A 16,942-nucleotide genomic window follows, 5' to 3' on the forward strand; every position below is an offset into this window, starting at 1 on the left:
CTAGATTTTCATGAGAGATCATTGGAATTACTATGAACTTTCAGTGACACTAGCAATGTTGGTTCCCACTGCAGTAGGCTATTTGCTCATAGTTATTCATTGTATACTTAAATGTATGCTTTCTCCTCACAAAAATAATTGGCAAGGATGTTTTGGGTTTGTTTTTCATCATGGGAGGAGAAAGGAAGGACTCATAATGTTCTTGATCAGAGGTCAAGATAGATCGTATTCATTGTAATGGCACACACAGCTTGTGCTGGTTTTAATCAGCTTTGCCTTCTTTATATTTCAAGGCACAGTATAGCCGTCTTTAGATTTAAAAAGTGACATAACTACAAATAATATGCACCTGCTAGAACCAAGATTTGTTCAAAGTTGAGGGCAAAAATCCTTTGTAAATCTCATGGTGGAATGAATTCACTTAGGCAAAAGGCAGAATAACTTGGCTACAGTGGTGTGAATACTGATTAAACCCCAGAAACGTAAAAGATAAGGCTCTGGATTTTCAGCAGTGTAGCTGGGATGTTGTCTGTTCCAGAACGTCGAATGATTAACACTCTGCAAAACGTTTCTGAGCTATTTAAATTACTGACTTCATCTACTGGAAAAAGTAGTATATGGGCTATGGGCATTCGAGAGGCGAGATCTTTGCTGCAGGATTAAGTGATGTTCTCGCTGATAGCAAAACTGACTGGAAGAAGAGGCAGAGCAAATCTTTATGGTGCAACTTTGCTTTTCATCACCCTACAAAGGCTTCTTACCGTGCAGGCAGTAACCATAATCCCTTTTCATGCGTTCACTTTTGGCAAATAAACTGCTGTGATGCAGACAGCCTTTGCATTTGTGATAAGTTGTGTTTAAACACAGCATAAAGATTAAAAGAGAAATAATTTGACAGAATACTTTGTGACCCTGTATGTTTTCTGTCTTTTCCTAACTGGTAATTTTATGTAAACCTGGCTGTGATACGGCATACTATGCCAGCTTTGCCCAGTGGTGTCTGCCTCAAGTCTGTGCCCACCTTGAGTCCATATCCACCAATGGAGTCCACCTCCTCTTTGAGGAGCAGTGGCATTGTCTCAGCATGGAAAATTCCAGAAAAAAAAAAAACCAACCAAACTAGCATTCTTTCCTTGCCTTTGTTTTGTTTTGTTTCAATTTTTAATCCGCTGGGGGCAGCACAGATGAAGTGAGCCTTTTGGCAAGGCCACTGGTGTGAGGAGAGGGGAAGTGGCTTTGTGGGCCAGGACTGAGGGAATATTGCATGCGAGGGTGGGGGCAATGGTAGGAAGATGTTACTGAGCCATTTGGACGATAAAGCATTGGGTTTAGGTTAGGCTGAGGTAGAACTATGTAGGGTCTCTGAATGAAAGCCAGATGATGAAACTGGATATGGTAAAAAGCAATAAGCTAGGAAGGAGCCTCAGAAAGAGCATTGCCAGAGGAGAGAGGTGGAGAAGGCAGTTTTCTTGCAAGAACTAGTATTTAGTTACGGTAATAGTATTGTGTATTTGTGTATCACCTTGCGGAAAGCATGTACTTCTCTATCAGCCTTTCACCTCCATATATTTAGACGTTTCTTCTTAGAGAAATGCGTGTTGTTGAGTTTTGGGGGAGTTTTTTTGCTGTTCAGACTTCTGAAGCCTAATTCTGATATTTTTCCTTTGAGTACTGGTGGAGGGGAATGATCAGTCTGCCTTCCAAGCAAGCCGAGAAACGGTAAAGCCATTACTATGCACGTGCTACAGGAACGGCTCTGCTCAGTCCCCCAGAAGGGCAGCGTGCCCCAGCAGAGCGTCCTGTTTTCCATGTGCATGGCAACGTCCAAGCAGAGATCAGTGAGCCAGCTCTCTCGGAGCTCTCTTAAGAGTTATTGCAAATACTTGTCCAAGTCACACAGTTGTTATACCCTGGAACAGGCCATAGGTTAGATGCAAAGATGCTTAATTTTTTTTTTTTTTTTCCTTTTACAAAGTAAACATTTACAATTATTATTGTGAAACACCAACCAAGTTTAGAAAAAAAAAGAAGGCAAGCAAGCAAGCTATATCTTGATCAAAGTGCAGTGCTGGTCGCTTCCCCTTCAGCGCGCTGCTGGTACCCTGGCGAGCTGCCTGAAGGAGCCAGCGGCAGCCGGGGGCTCAGGTTGCAGCAGTTTGTACACCTGACGTGTAGCTGAAGGCCAGGGACTCCTGCTCGGCGTGGGAACGGCTTCGCAAAGCTACCGTCCTCGGCCTTACAGTACTTAATTAAAATACCTCGTCCGGGGGCTGTTTATTATGGCAGCACCAACCTGTGTGTTTGGTTTTTTTGTTTTTCCTCTTCTTTTTTTTCCCTCCCCCTCTCTGATGTGTTGCACGCGATCAGTGAGGCACCACATGGGTTGCTGCTCTTAGACACTGACAACTGAGGAAATTAAATTCTGAGGCGGAATCAGTTAAAAGCCTGACTAAATCAGTGTTGTTTTTCTATGGCAACTGAAACAACATAATTATTTAAAGGATAAATTTTTATTGCTAATGAATTTTTTTCAAGACAATAAGGTTTTTTGCATTTTGTTTATACCAGGACTCTCTTAAATGTGTTTTGGGATTTTTATTTTTTTTTTTTTTTTTTAAGAGAGTGCAAGCAATTGAGTTCAGTGGGACACTGTTAGATAAAAGCAGTGATAGACTGCAGTTCCAGCTTTATATAAAGTAATATGCCTTTCAGGTACTTGGCACCATTATTATTACTGTTTTGTGCAAGAAGAAATATATATTTGTATGGTTATTCATACTTGAAAAAGCTTATCATATTTGTAAAAACCATAGTGACAAGCTTGTATTTAAAAACTTAAGACAATGGAGCATTCACTTGTACTGTTTAAACAACTCTTTTGACTCTACTAGACAAAATCTTGCATTTTTGTTCAGGTAAGCTAATTAAAAGAAAACCGTAAGGATGGTCTGACCCCACAGATGCTTACGCATGTATTTTATTTTTTTCTGCCTCCCTTCTTCAATGTGTCTACCTAGAAGTGAAGCATGGGCAAAAGCTGTTACAGAATTGGGTCTTACTGTACAAGCTTACTAGAAAAAATAAAAGGATGCCCTGAAAGTACAGGAAAACTTGGAAATGCGTAATTGGAATGGTTGCTTCTTCTCCCTACTGTTCTGTGTATATACCATATTGCATATTAAGTTTTATAGACCACTGATTGTTGTTTTATAAAAGCGTGCTCCTGGTTACCACTAAACGTAGTGATATCCTTAATAGATGTTGTACAGTCTCAAATGATGTTTTCTTTGGGAGGACGAAATCCTATTTGGGAGGAGATCACCCCTTCTTACGAGGGCTTATAAGGGGGGTGATTATAATGGCAGAAATTGTTGGTGTCAGTGTTCGGAATTGTTGTATATTTTCTCATCCTGGGAGTACGTACATGTGTTTACAATAGGGTTTTCTGTTGCATTTGCTTAAAAAAAACCCACTGAGCTAAAAAGTTTGAAAGGAACAGCTTGAGGAATTTTTTCCATCAAGATACAATCAAGGACAGGAAATCATAGAAGCAGAGTTGTGGTTTTGCCTCCATTTTTTTATTAGTTAATTAAACTATAACAACTCTTAACTTCATTTTAGGTTAACTGTTCCTAGAGTTCAGAAATATTTTAAGAGGTCAATAATGCTTTCTTTGGCTTTCGCTCATTCGGTGTGGGATAAGGAGTCGCAGTCAGCAGGGCAGAGTTTTCCAGATGTGCTGCAGAGCGTGTGTGCGTGCGCTCATGTCGACAGTTGTTGACGGTGGGAAACCATCCATCTTTCCTCATCTGCGCACCACCCCGTATGGATGAAAACCACAGGAAAGAAACGTGGATAGCCTGACATCTGTAAGCAAACTTACAGTATCTGATTAAAGCTCAGGAGCCCCCAGTACTTGCAGCTACCAGTTGACATGCGTTTTTACTCAAGGATGGAGAGGTGCCGAGTCTGAGTGTGAGAGGACTGGGGGAGGGGGAATCTGAGGGGAAAAATTTGAGACAATAAGTGTGCATTTAGTTTTCGCCAGAAGCAAAAAAACTCCAAAGACCCCATTGTACGTTGCAGAATGGGTTTTCCCTGTGAAGTCGGGACATTTCTTTTTTAAAGTGCCATAAGGCAGCTGTCTGCATTTTCTTCTCGGTGGGTAGAGCTGCTTAGAGGCGTGCACTTAAAGGGCATATGAGGGAAGCAAATAGAGCCATGCAAGTGTCACATAACTGTCTTTAATAACGGGAGCTATTCCAGCACTTGGAGCCAAATCGTCTTTCAGCAGAAAGGATAAAATTGAGCAGAGCTGGAAAAGGGAAAGAAGAAAGGGGAGGGGAAACACAGCACCACCTCCTGCTGACACCACAGAAGTTTCCCTCAGCTTTCCCTCTCTCTCCCTCTGTGCATATATTTTCTTTTTAATCAGCTGGGGCTCTTCCCTCCCCTGCTTTTTTTTTTATATTACTGTATTTTTATAGTTGGAATTCTGCTTTCCTAATTTCTCTTGTTTCACATTTAACTTCTTCAGAGTTATTGCAATTAAAAATAATAAATAAACTCAGCACCAGCTGCTCAAATGGCTGTCGTAGCATATCTGGAACATAATGCGGTCTGTTCAGGGCAGCCACACAATGCAATTTATCCCCACACCTGAGGGAATGAATTTCACAACTATAATTGCTACAATATAATTCTTATTAATGTTGTGCTATAATTCCTATTAATTCCAAAGGGCTAGTAAATGCATTAGGACTTGTCAACATATTATTTTACACTGTTTATGATCTGTAGAATTACGCTCTTCAGTATTGTATTGCATAAAGAAAAGCCTTAAAATTAGCTTTAATTGCAGGGGGGGAGAAAAAAACCCACATTTTCTGTTCAGGCACTGGGAAAGAAGGAAGGATCCTGGTGTTTGAGGAGTAATGAAACTGCATTTTAAAATCAGTCCTTTGAACTTTCTCTGCCACGCAGTTAACAGTTTATGAAGATATATTAATAATGCCTGTCCTGGTTATTAGAAAAAGAACCGCTGGTGTCTTTATGAAGGAATAAATAACTATAAGAAAGATAGGTTTATAAAATTAAAAAGAACTATCTTCCAGCAAAGACAAAAGTGGGGAAATTACAAGTCATTGTAACTGATGTAATAAATGCAGAATGTGTTATCTTGCTGTGCTCTTATTTATTCTTGTTTTATCTCACTACCCCGCTTTTCTAGGTAGTGAATATGACGAGGAGGAAGTAGACTATGAAGAATCAGACAGTGATGAGTCCTGGACTACAGAAAGTGCTATCAGCTCTGAAGCTATCCTTAGTTCAATGTGCATGAATGGAGGGGATGAGAAACCTTTTGCCTGTCCTGTTCCTGGATGTAAAAAAAGATATAAGGTAAGCAGTAGTGCAGACCTACCTTATTTCTCGCTGATGTAGTGGAGGGGGAAGGGGGGGGAAGCCTCTCAAATCAATTTGTACCTTTCTCATTTAATAGACTTTTCACATTTATTTTCATGGTGTTTTAGCAGAGTGCATATTTTATTCACTGGTTTCCTCTCAGGCACAGCCAAGTTATTAGTTTTACAGAGGATGTAGCCTTTTGCATCCCTGTCTGTCAAGAGAGATTACATACAGTGACTCGTTTGCTTTACACATTTGAACTAGCTTGCTATTATTTAGACAAATTAACTGCAGAATGCAGGAGGTACTACCAGCAAAATAATCTCTTGGGTCCCTTTCAGAGACACTAAATAAAAAGCTTCTGCCCGTAAGTGCCAGAATTAATTCCTTCTGCTTAGCTGCTGGAGATGCGGCCTCTCCTTGAGTGAGGCTGTGCCCAGGGTACTTCTCCTGGCCAACGTGATGTGCCAAAGGCTGGTGGTTAATGTTTTGCAAGTCAGAGGTCACCTCGGGAAGGCAGGGCCTCGGAGAAATTCCGGCATCATTCCATCCTGGGTCTAAGTCCCCGTGACCCGCCTGCACAGATGTCATTGTGTCCAGCCCCACGTGCAGAGCGTGCTTCTCTCTGCGTGACAAACTAGGAAGTAATTTCCCCTTTGCACCTTTCTTAATTACTATCCATCATGAGAAATTTTTGTTTGTTTATGGTAGTAAAGCATCTTTAACTCTGAACCTTGAGCTGGCTGGTATAGAACATGCCGTGATGTTGTGAGGACAGGAGTATTGCTTCATGTGAACCGGTGCAGAGACAGATGAAATTGTATTGAACAGCTTGGACTTCAGTATGGTGAAGTGGTGGTTGGGTTGTTTTTATACTAGTTTTATTTTATGGCTTCTCCTTTAAATAACTAAAAAGTAGGGACTTATAACAGAAATATGAAAGAGAAATATAGGAAGATCAATAACTGTTGAAATAAAACAGTTGTGACAAGAACGAATAAACTGTCCGTGAAACTGTGTAGTGGATGCAGACGTGTTTTAGTGATGCTGCAGCTGTTCTGGACTGTGGCAAATCACAAGAGCAAATCACAATCATTCCTATACAGAACAGTTAATACTGACGATACTCACTTAAAACATGAGTGAGAAAGCAATGTGCTCATTTCTTAGTGACATACCAAGTCTTTTTTTCAGAGATTAGCCTGAACTATGTAATGGTTATTCTCTTCTTGAGTTACAGGAAAAACTGAACACCGTCTCCAAGGGCAGGGCAGAGGGAAAGATGTTTTCAGACTATTTGCAAGTATTACTTTGCAGATATACCCATGTTATTCAAGATTAATACTTTTCTTGCGTGTGGTAGAAGCTGTGCCAGACGAAGGTTATGGTATAAACGCTAAATCCCTAGCTCAGGAAGCAAATAAGCCATGGTGATTGTTAGAAGTCACTGTGCCCACAGGGCATCTACGCATTGCAGAAAACATTCACTTAATGGCAAAGGCTAGAAGGAGAACCCTGTAATTTGCTATATCCTGTCTGTTCTCTGTTTGACTGCCGGCCCTCTGTCTTTTTATTGCCCAAATAAGCAAGCTGTTTCTGCCTGCTTCTGCTATCTCACTACCTTCATCTCAAATGCATGAGGACTGTCTAAGGGATATCTTGTACACCATTAATGTTAGAACAGTCGGACAGGGAACAAATTAACGACCCTTAGAGACGCTGACAGGCAGAGAGCAGCAGCAAATAAAAAGTACCGTATTTTCCTACGAGAGTCACCTCTGTTTATTCCTGATACGAAAATACGTTTCGTTAAACTCTGCCTCACCTCATTTCTCTTTTCTCTGGGCTCTGTTTCCTCCCTTTTTTCTTTTTAGCCTAATATTTTTCTTTTTTCTTTTTAGCCTAATATTTTTCTTTTTTCTTTTTAGCCTAATTTTTTTCTTTTTTCTTTTTATCTTTGTTTCCTTCCTTTTAGCTTTGTGTCAGCTGCATTTCTTGTTTCCTCTTCATCTTCCTTCTGCTTAACCCCCTCCTCTGATGAATTATTTGCAGAGTCTGGGTAGGGAGTCCTGTGATCAAAGCACGGGGATTTTCTGGTGGGTACTGGATAATCACAGTCAGGGCTGTAAAACAATTATAGTGCTCCAAACAGGAACACGGACATGCACATACAGTAATTGCCAGGCTCACTTTACGGCTGAGAAAGGATGCATTCCTTTAGGGAGCGTGGAGGAAAGAAGGATATATACACAGTTTTCTTTTGTCTGGCCTTAGGTGACGTACGTTTGAGAGGCAGAAGTGTTATTTTTAGGTATGTTATTTGTATTACAGTACTGCTTAACGGACCCAGTAGGGATGGGGCTCCTTTTTGCAAACAATGTACAAGGATAAAAGATGGCCTCTGCACTGAAAAGTCATTATGGAAAGGTAAATAAGACAAGAATGAGTACAACAAATACTCCCAAGGAAGGGGCTGGGGCGAACAATGGAGACTGTAATGAGAACATGTTTATACACGAGCCCAGATGAGTATCAGAAGACCCCACTGGCCTCCTGCCCGGCTGCTATCTCTCGGCGGTTTCCCATAGGCAGTGCAGGAGAAGTGAGCCATAAACATTTAGATGCCCTGTCCAGAAGGGTATTGAGTAGTTAACATGCTTTGCAAAACGCTACCTGTAAGAGCAAAAGTGTGGTTTGATGAAGGTAGCAATTAGTTTCCCTTTTATTCATTACCACCTACGTGTGCCAGTTATTTGGTCTCCAGCTCTTCAGTAAGACTTTCAAAATGTGTATATGATGTAGATACACTTATTCAGGCAACTTCCAAAGAGCAAATGAATTTTGATACATAATAGATAGATATAAATAATGCATATATACTATTACAGCAAAAACCCTAGTGTATTTGCCATAATTTTTCTAGTTCATGCAAATACAATAACAAAAGGATAATAGATTTCCATGCATACAAAATGTAGCTTATATGCATGGCTGCTTTTTGGCCTTGGGCAAGAGGAGAAGAATGCCAAGGCATTGGGCTTGTTGTTCTGGCAGGTAAATGGGACGAGGATCCCAGGCCTGTCGGGTGGGCAAACCCCCGGGAAGGCTGATCTAAGAGCAGTGGGACTCGGCAGGGCTTAGGGGGGCAGAACATTGAAGTGAGAGAGGGAAAGAAGGGAATTTCCTTGAAAGAAAGGAGCAAGGCAGAGCTTGCAAGTTGAGCAAGAGGAACTGGACCCACAAAGAAAACTTCAGGGGGAGCGGCCAGGAGATACAAAAACATATACGAATGTCCAAGCCTGAAGCAAGAAATCCTCCCAAATGATCCTTGATGTCTGTGTCCCTACGTGAAGGGGTTGGCGGAGCTCTCACACCTTCTGCAGTGTGGTGGCCTCACTAGTACTGCCGTGCAAGGGCCCTGCCCAGCAAGTGCCCTTGTGTCCATGCAAACCAGGCAGTGCTAGTCTAAACTTTTCTATCTCCTCCTGATCTGGTCCCAGGTTAATAATTGTTTCCTCCTGTTTAAGATTTTAGAGTGCCCTTCTATACTGCCATCTTCTTCCTCAATCATTTGTGAGAGTAAATAATGAGCAACCTAAGTAACCAGAGCAATAAAAGTGATGTATGAGTTTGGCAGTGGGTTTTGCCATACCTCAACAAACAGCCCAGACATACAACAAAGTGTTTACATTACAGCAGTGGAAAAAGTGCTGAAGAGTCGACTGTAATTCTAACAACAGTTTTCTTTTAGACAGGAGTACAGGTCAAATTTCACGTTATACTGCTCCTCGTACTCGGCGTGGTTTCCTACTTTTCAAACCTACCATGGCCCAGTTCATTCCACGTAGGTTTCTGGTTTAGCATTTCCTTAAATTTTTCTGCCTCAAAGTACTTTTCCCCCTTCATCAAAGCGCGTGGTGCACTTGAGGCTGAGTGGATCATTAAAAAAAAATCTGGATCAGGAAAAGAGTGCCATTGGCGTGGAATAGTGAGGATATTTGTGATTGCAGATTTATTTAGAAGTATCTTAAAGTGATTTCTTACAACATTTAGATGTCTAAACAGGTTTCTGTAGTTCCCAAAATATATATAGGATTTAGGGATAGCTTCGTTTTTAAAATGTCACTGCAGTAGCAACAGTTTAGCAGGTCACCCCCAGGTTTTCTCTTCTTCGAAGGCGCAGGTCCGTGATGGTACTGAGGTGTTGAGTACCATCAAGCTGCCTTATGACAGTCCTCGTGCTGTCCAGTGACATTCCCGCCCCCCTCGCCCCCACGGTCCTGCAGGTGCTGAAGGATGTAACTATGTGCAAAACCACCTAAAAGGTGCCTCAGGATCTCGGATAACTTGCAGGGAATTCACTTGACTGCTCTTGAGGACGATTTGTAGCTCTGACATGCTCTTGTCTTAGTGGTACCTCCTCCGAGTGCTTTTCACCCAGGAGTAACCTGCACTAACCGCTCGTTCGTAAGTCTGCTTTGTAGTGGAGACTGAAGGGTTTTGTCTCCCACATCTCAGCTGACAGCTGTGCAGGAGTCCTCCAGGATTTTTAAGGATGTGAAGGACAATTTGCGGGCTGGATTTGCAACTCAAAGTGGAGCATTCAGTGCCTGGATGCTCTAGAGGAGAGAAGCGTGAATTTGTGGGCAGAGCAGTTGCTTGCAGTTTTGCACCATACCCTTTTTCCAGGGTGGGTATTTTAGGTAAAGTTTTTCGTTCTAAAGGATTTTCCACAAATCAGCCTCTCCGGACACCCAGCCTGCCCTAAAATGCCACTCCTGCCCTACAGACTACACTGGGCATTACGAGTTCTGATGAGAACCATACCACGCTCAACTTTAGGATTGAAACCAGAGAACTGGTTTTGCTTAAAGATTACAAATACAATGCTGCCGTGGCACAGTTAACATGTAATAAATAAGGAGCAGGATTTTATGTTGTGAGATGAGAACAGTGTCGCTATCTGGGAGACTGGGTGGTTTCTCTTGCAGTTGCACCATTGCACTCCTCCCTGCTTCCTGATGGGAGCTGCAGGTTCCTTACGCTTCTTTCGCCTGGGGTTGTGGGTTGTGGATGGAGCAGGGCAGCGGAGGGCAGCACGCAGGGGACTGTCCCTCTCAGGAGTGGGACATGACACCCCAGGTTCTGCCCCAGAACAAGTTGGATTAGGAGGTAGGGGAGAACAGGAAGCGTTGTCGGTCGGGGGGGGTGGTGTTGTTGAAGGTGTTAACCTCATGCCTTTCGGGGGTGTGCTTTCTGATGTATACAGAGCCTGCTGAAGGTTTTGGAGTTGTAGCTCTGTTCCGTGTTCCGTTTATGGAGGCTTTTTCTTTTTTCCTTTTTTTTTTTTTCTTTTTTTTAAACACATTGTCGAACTTGTCTAATTGCTGTGAGTCCCAGACTGGAGCTTCCACTTAGTGTAAGTTGCAGGTTGATAAAACTGAACTTAACGGCCAAGGGGACGTTTTACAGGCAGTGGTTCAGCAAAGACAAAATCCTTAAAACTTAATTTAGTGGGTTAATTAATATCCAGGCTGTTAATTGATTTTTATCTTAAAACTATTAAAATATTTTTTTAAAAAACACTGAGATATGTATCTGGAAACTTTAGAGAGCGCACAGTACAGCCTCGGAGCTGTATCTTTTGGTCACAAATTGTCTTGGCATCTTCTTTGACTTCTTCCTAGGAGAAGCTCTAATGAGAGACAGCTTGCCTTTCCCTATTTATCCCAAAATCCAAGCTCTTTTAGTGGAAGCAGATAAGAGAGACTCCAGTAAGATGAATCCTACATAAAGCAGTATCACAACAGCTGTTGAGACCACAACAGCTTCTTCCATTTATGCCATAAATAGGTGAAAAGGAGGACAGGGATATGACTTTTGATTAATGTTTAATAAGTTTCTTGATTAATTAGCAAAAGCGTTGCCTGTTTCCTGACCTTGCCAGCGTGACGGTGCGGTGTGGTGCTGTCTTCTGCTCTTTCTCTCCAAACTAGCGGAGATCAGTTCTCTAGTTTTAGCTGTAGAATATCCCCAAACAATAGCTATTTGGAAGACGGCTTCTCTGGATTAAGTGCCCCGTGTAACTCTTTAAGTGTTCCCCGCAGTTGATTTTTTGGGGACAATGTGTAAACTATCAGAATTTGCTGGTGCCTAAAGACATATCTAGAAACAATGACACAAAACGGAACCAACACACCACGGGGGCAGCTTCAGCTTTTTTGAAGAAGTGTGACTCGAGTCTTCATGCCATTTCTTTTGTTTGCTTGTAAATGACCCTCTGAATAAAACTGGTCAGTGCTATCTGAAAAAATGTCAGGAAGCAAAGAGCATCCATGTGTGAGCCCGTTAAATGGTATTTTTTGGAAAATGCCATATGGCGAGATAAAAATTGGGATTACGTCGGTAAGTGCCATACACTAGAACCGCACAGATTGTTTCTTGACCCACCTCTGATCTTGAAAGCACAACACATGCCCAACACCTAGCAGGAGTTCCTAGCAATTTATGTGATTTTTGCCCGTAACATTAATAAATTTTCCGGTTTTAACTGGCAGCTAAGCCCTTATCAGACCTCTCGACCACTAACCTTTTACTCTCTCACTCGCAGAATGTGAACGGTATAAAGTACCATGCCAAGAACGGCCACAGAACGCAAATCCGCGTACGCAAACCATTCAAATGTCGCTGCGGAAAGAGTTACAAGACAGCTCAGGGCCTGCGGCACCACACAATCAACTTCCACCCCCCCGTGTCTGCTGAGATTATCAGGAAGATGCAGCAATAACATGCTGGTCACAAACGTGCCAAGAAATCCTCACCAGCAGTTGCTGATTTTGAGAACAGCCACCTTTTTTCAGGGGAAGCATTCAGCAACCCTTTAAAAAAAAAAACAAAAAACAAAACAAACAAAAAATTAAATGCATGCTTTAAAATTTTCTGTAATTTTGGAATGATGTATCTTTGTAGAGTTAATGATTTTGTACATTTGCACATGTAATCATCATACCCATTTTCATTACTTTGAGATAAGGTGCTATAAAAGCTATAGGTTCTTCAGAACATTTTTTTTCTCCAAAAACAAACAAACAAAATAAATAAATTAGGGCGGGGGGCGGGGGGGGGGAGCCCTGTCGCGTATTTAGTTGTACCGAAGTGTTGAGCAGGAGTGAGCGAGGAGGAGAGCTTGGCACTGACCATCCTTTCCAGATTGTAATGTGACGAAGACTTTTGCGATGCATCTGTCCCTGTGTGTGCAAAACCAAAACCAGACCACCCTCGTCAAAACGCTCGTTAACATGCCTTACATAACGAAGTTAGCAGTGGAGTAGCAAGTCTTTTAGGTAATGGAAATATAAATAAGAAAGAATGTTTAACATAATATGCTAAAAATATTTTCATACTTAAATAACATACATAAAAAGGTGTGCTTGCTGTATTTTATATTATCTTGCAAATTTTTTTTTTTTCCCTTTTGAAATGCTGAAAATCTTGCCATTCGAACTAGTAAACAATCACTTTAGTGTTAGAAATTACTACTTTTTTTTTTTTCTCTTGTACAAGATGACATACTCTGTTCATGCCCATCAGACTTTGGCGGACCAATCTCCCAGTCCAACTAAACATTTACCCCTGAAGTATCCGTTCGAAAGACACTTGGAAATACTTAAGTGCAAATTTATGTGTGTGTGAGAAACAATTCTCTTCATCTCAGATGAAGTTTTAAAGCACTTTGTAGTTCTCTATTGCCAACAGATTTAATGTTTTATGTGTTGCCAATTCTTGCAACTACCGTACGAGCATGTGCCTGTGGTTGCAAATAAAAATTAAAAATTCTGCGCCTGGTTTAAGGAGGTCCATTATTTGTGCGAAGGGAGTTTCTACTAATGCCTCTCCCTCATCTTCATCGTATTTGGAGATAGTTTTTTTTTCTTTTCTTTGTGCATTATCTTTTTTTTTCGCTTCTTGTCGTAGGTCACCGCGTTCCGTTTGGAAGCGTCTGTTTAGCTTTACAATTAATTTTGCTGAAAAATACGACATATGAGCCTTATTGAAGATTTTTTAAGTGCTTCTTGCAGCAGGTGGTCAGAGACTAGACTGAAAACAAAAAGCCAAGGTGAGAGCGCTCTTCCCGTCTGGCCCGTAGCTGAGGGCGCCTTTGTGGCTCACCGCCCTGCCTTCAGCATCCCTCTCTCACAAGTGCTACTGGGGGGGGCGGAGGTGGGCTCCCCCCCCTACCCCCCCCCCAGCCCTGCCCCAGCCCCCAAACACTTCCTTCAGCGCCGGGGCTGAGGAGGGACCCGCTGTGTTAAACACAGCCATGGCCTTCGCTTGGGTCCTGCTCTTTTTAAGTGCAAAAGAAAAGCTCAACGAAAAGGAGGAATGAGCTTTCCCTCTTATTTTTTTTTTTATTATTATTTTTATTTTTTCCCCAAAGCTTTAAAGGAAAACTTTGTAAGGATGACAATTACCTATTCTCCAGCAGAGTGAAAGTCTCATTAAAACACTTAAGGAATCATCCTAATGAATAAGCGTTTCGAAGGAAAAAAAAAAAAAAAAAAGTGGCTTTTTTTCAAATCCCGGCGAGGTGACAGCGCTGGCGGCCGGGTTTGAAGGATGATCCAGACGTGAGTTGCTGGTGCAGTCCCAGGCGGCCGCTTCCCACCTTCCCCAGTTGTGGCAACAAATCTGGCCAAGACAACAGGTTTTTTGGCTCTGCTCCTTGTGCAAGAAACTCCAGGCTGGGTAAGTTCCTTCAACAGCTAAACAGTCGTAAAACGTCATTGTTGCATGTAAATTCCTTTCGACTATAAAAAATGAAATTCCAGTTTCTATTTACCTATTCATTGTGACAGTATTATTAAACAGGTAAAGATGGGACTATTTTGTTATACTGTGTATAGTGAATGTATTGTACTGTGTCTGTGAAAAGTGTGCTTTAAATTATATTTTCATATGTTTTGTTGGGGACAAAGTACTTTAAGTTTGAAAGTGACAGAGGTTTGTTTTAGAACTGAAGGCAACTTAAAGAATTCCTGTCAAGAAAGCTGCTTATAAATGTAAATCAAATCACATTTAAAATAAACTGCCTCTGACCTAAAAAAAGATTGTTCTTTGCTTGTTACTGACCTAAAGAGTTAAGTTCTTGGGCTGTACATACTTTTTTATTCGTGTGTTTTACTTTGGTATCATCAGACTCTGTACTCAGTAAACACCTGAAGCAACTCAAGCACTACACCATCCAGGCACAAAATTACACAGACTGCCACAGCCTGGAGAGAAGAGAAAAAAAAAAGATTATTTTGATACAATCAGTCAAAAGGCCTTCAGATTTCACAGGCTGGTTCCTTCCCGCCTCGCACCAGGGTTTGCAGCTACGAAAGCCCCTTGTAACGGTAGGATATGGGTCCCCTTTTCTTCTCAGGGTTCTCAGAAACAAAGTGGCTGTCGCTATGAGAGGAGAAGTCGTTAGCGTTTTGGTTCGGTGAGGTTGCCGTAGCCGTGTTTGCAAACTCCCTGGGTGGGTGGTTTTAAGCAGCCACTTCAGGGTGGGAGTTTAACAGGGAACCTATTTTAGTCATTCCTGTATCTACACACAGACACCACCCCCCCCCCCCCCCGCCCCCAAGCGAAGGCTTTGCTTCGGCACCACCGGGTTTTGAGGTTGTCCTGCCTGTGTGGGATACCAACCTCTGAGACCAGAAGTCTTTAATAATATGATAGCTAATAATATTTTGGTTTTCTAGCCTGTCCTAACGAAGGGTTTTCACACATGCCGTGGAGTGATGGTAAGAAAGAAAATGGACAAAAATATTCTTTCAGCACTTCCATGCCTTACCTGAGACCACCTCTTGAAGTTCCCATTTAAAAAAAACAAATAATCTAAGATTTCAAATGGAAAGCAGAGGCCCGATGAAGCAGCTGCTACCCAAGACCCTGCGATTTATCTGTGTCACGCAGCTTTGCGCGACTCTTGCATGGCACAGGCTCCTGCACGGCTTCACGGCAGAACTGAGGGAACAGACGCTCCTCAAAACCTTTATCCCCAAGTCTGTCCCTCTCAACCCAAGAGCATCAATGGACGTGAGCAACAGTTTCTTTGTCGTACAGAGCTGCAACGTCATTTGCTCTAAGCACGTAAAGCCTAAACTCTGCTTTATAAATTCAAAACCAGCAGCAGGAAAAAAAGGCCCACAGACTCCATGAATAATTTTGCTTTTAATGTAACAAGACTACTGTACAACGAGTGGAAAGCAAATTTACTTAATACAGTTAAAGTAAATATAAAATGTTAAGATATACACACATGTTTTTTTTACTTACTGGAAAGAAATACATAAAGTTAAAACGCAGAAGGTTTTAAAAGCCCTAAGCCAAAAGGAACACAATTCACTGTTGTGAAAATATAACGCTATCTCCTACTGAACGCAATCGCAACATAATGGCGATGATTTTTTTTAAACGATTACTTTGAGGCATTTAAGCACAGCAGTTTCAACTCAAAAATGCTGCCTTAAGGTATAGTGTACTTCACGTACCATTATCCCTTAAGGCAAACATTCCATATGGAAAAGTGAAGTATTTGCCATTACCTTTGTTGCAAGCATGTCATCTCACAGTACGTGCATCTACAGTTCAGAAATGGACTAGAAAACTATATTTTCATAGGGTAAGTAATGGAACTTTCCGATTTAACTGTTACCCAAAGAAAAACTACACAAATTGGCTAGGAGAAACAGCTGTTCCTTCCGTGTTTAATCCCGCCTCGCTTACACGGTCAAGAGAAACCACGGGTTCTTAGGTAGCAGAAGAGCATCGTGAAGCTGGTCTCATTTTTTTGTGAGGCTAAGCCATTCCCGTCTCCTTATGAATTCCACTAAATCGGGGAATAAATAGCTACTTACACAACAAGGTGGGGGTTTTGTGGGTTTGTTTTTTTTTTTTAAGTGTAATGTTAGGTAGAGAGAGGAGATAACCCAATAGCAGCTTACAGCCACGATTTACCACGGCTCCAATTAGAGTAAATTAGCTTTTAATCAGAAGTTTGCACCGTTACGGAAAAGCTGCGCTTGTTTCTGTTCCGTAGGTGGACTACTTCAGAAGTGGTGGGTTTTAAGCTACGCTGTAAAACAAAGGATTTAATCAAAATTTAATACGTTCTGATCGAAGTGCGTCTGAACGTGCCTCTCGAAGCCCTGCTGGTCGTAGTCGGGCGGGAACTGCTCGCTGCACATGGGACACACCTTCCAGTGACTCTCCACGTGCTCCTCGAACTTGCTCTGGTCGTAGTTAGGCGGAAACATCACATCGCAGAGAGGGCACTTCTTGTGCACCTCAAAACTGCACGAGGAGGCGGACAGAAAGAAGAAAGGAAACGAGTTCATTCATCTGTTGCTGCCAAAGAAAATATAAAAGCAGGATCCCGCTGCCACCCGTGTTAAGAGCTTTACCACAAGCTCAAATATGAGCAGATTTTGTATCTGAGCAAGTATCGCACATTTAATTTAAACGTCTCTGCTGAAAGTGCTCAATACAG

The 16,942-nt window shown here is 41.9% G+C and overlaps 2 protein-coding genes across 5 annotated transcripts in view; one reads left to right on the top strand and one right to left on the bottom strand.

Moving 5' to 3' along the window:
• The window catches only part of JAZF1 (JAZF zinc finger 1), a 199,097-nt gene extending 184,611 nt beyond the window's left edge, over positions 1 to 14,486 (top strand). Inside the window, exons 4-5 of the mRNA XM_054193085.1 lie at positions 5,231 to 5,400; positions 12,017 to 14,486. Coding sequence (XP_054049060.1) covers positions 5,231 to 5,400; positions 12,017 to 12,193 — 347 coding nt within the window. The 3' untranslated portion in view covers positions 12,194 to 14,486. The remainder of the gene's footprint in view (positions 1 to 5,230; positions 5,401 to 12,016) is intronic.
• Positions 14,487 to 15,605: 1,119 nt separating this feature from the next.
• Positions 15,606 to 16,942, bottom strand: part of TAX1BP1 (Tax1 binding protein 1) — a 67,386-nt gene continuing 66,049 nt past the window's right edge. For all 4 annotated transcript variants that reach the window (XM_054193083.1, XM_054193084.1, XM_054193082.1 and 1 more), the window contains one exon: positions 15,606 to 16,746. In XM_054193083.1, coding sequence (XP_054049058.1) covers positions 16,545 to 16,746 — 202 coding nt within the window. In that variant the 3' untranslated portion in view covers positions 15,606 to 16,544. The remainder of the gene's footprint in view (positions 16,747 to 16,942) is intronic.

Source organism: Rissa tridactyla, chromosome 2, assembly GCF_028500815.1.
Source record: "Rissa tridactyla isolate bRisTri1 chromosome 2, bRisTri1.patW.cur.20221130, whole genome shotgun sequence".
Taxonomy (NCBI): Eukaryota; Metazoa; Chordata; class Aves; order Charadriiformes; family Laridae; genus Rissa; species Rissa tridactyla.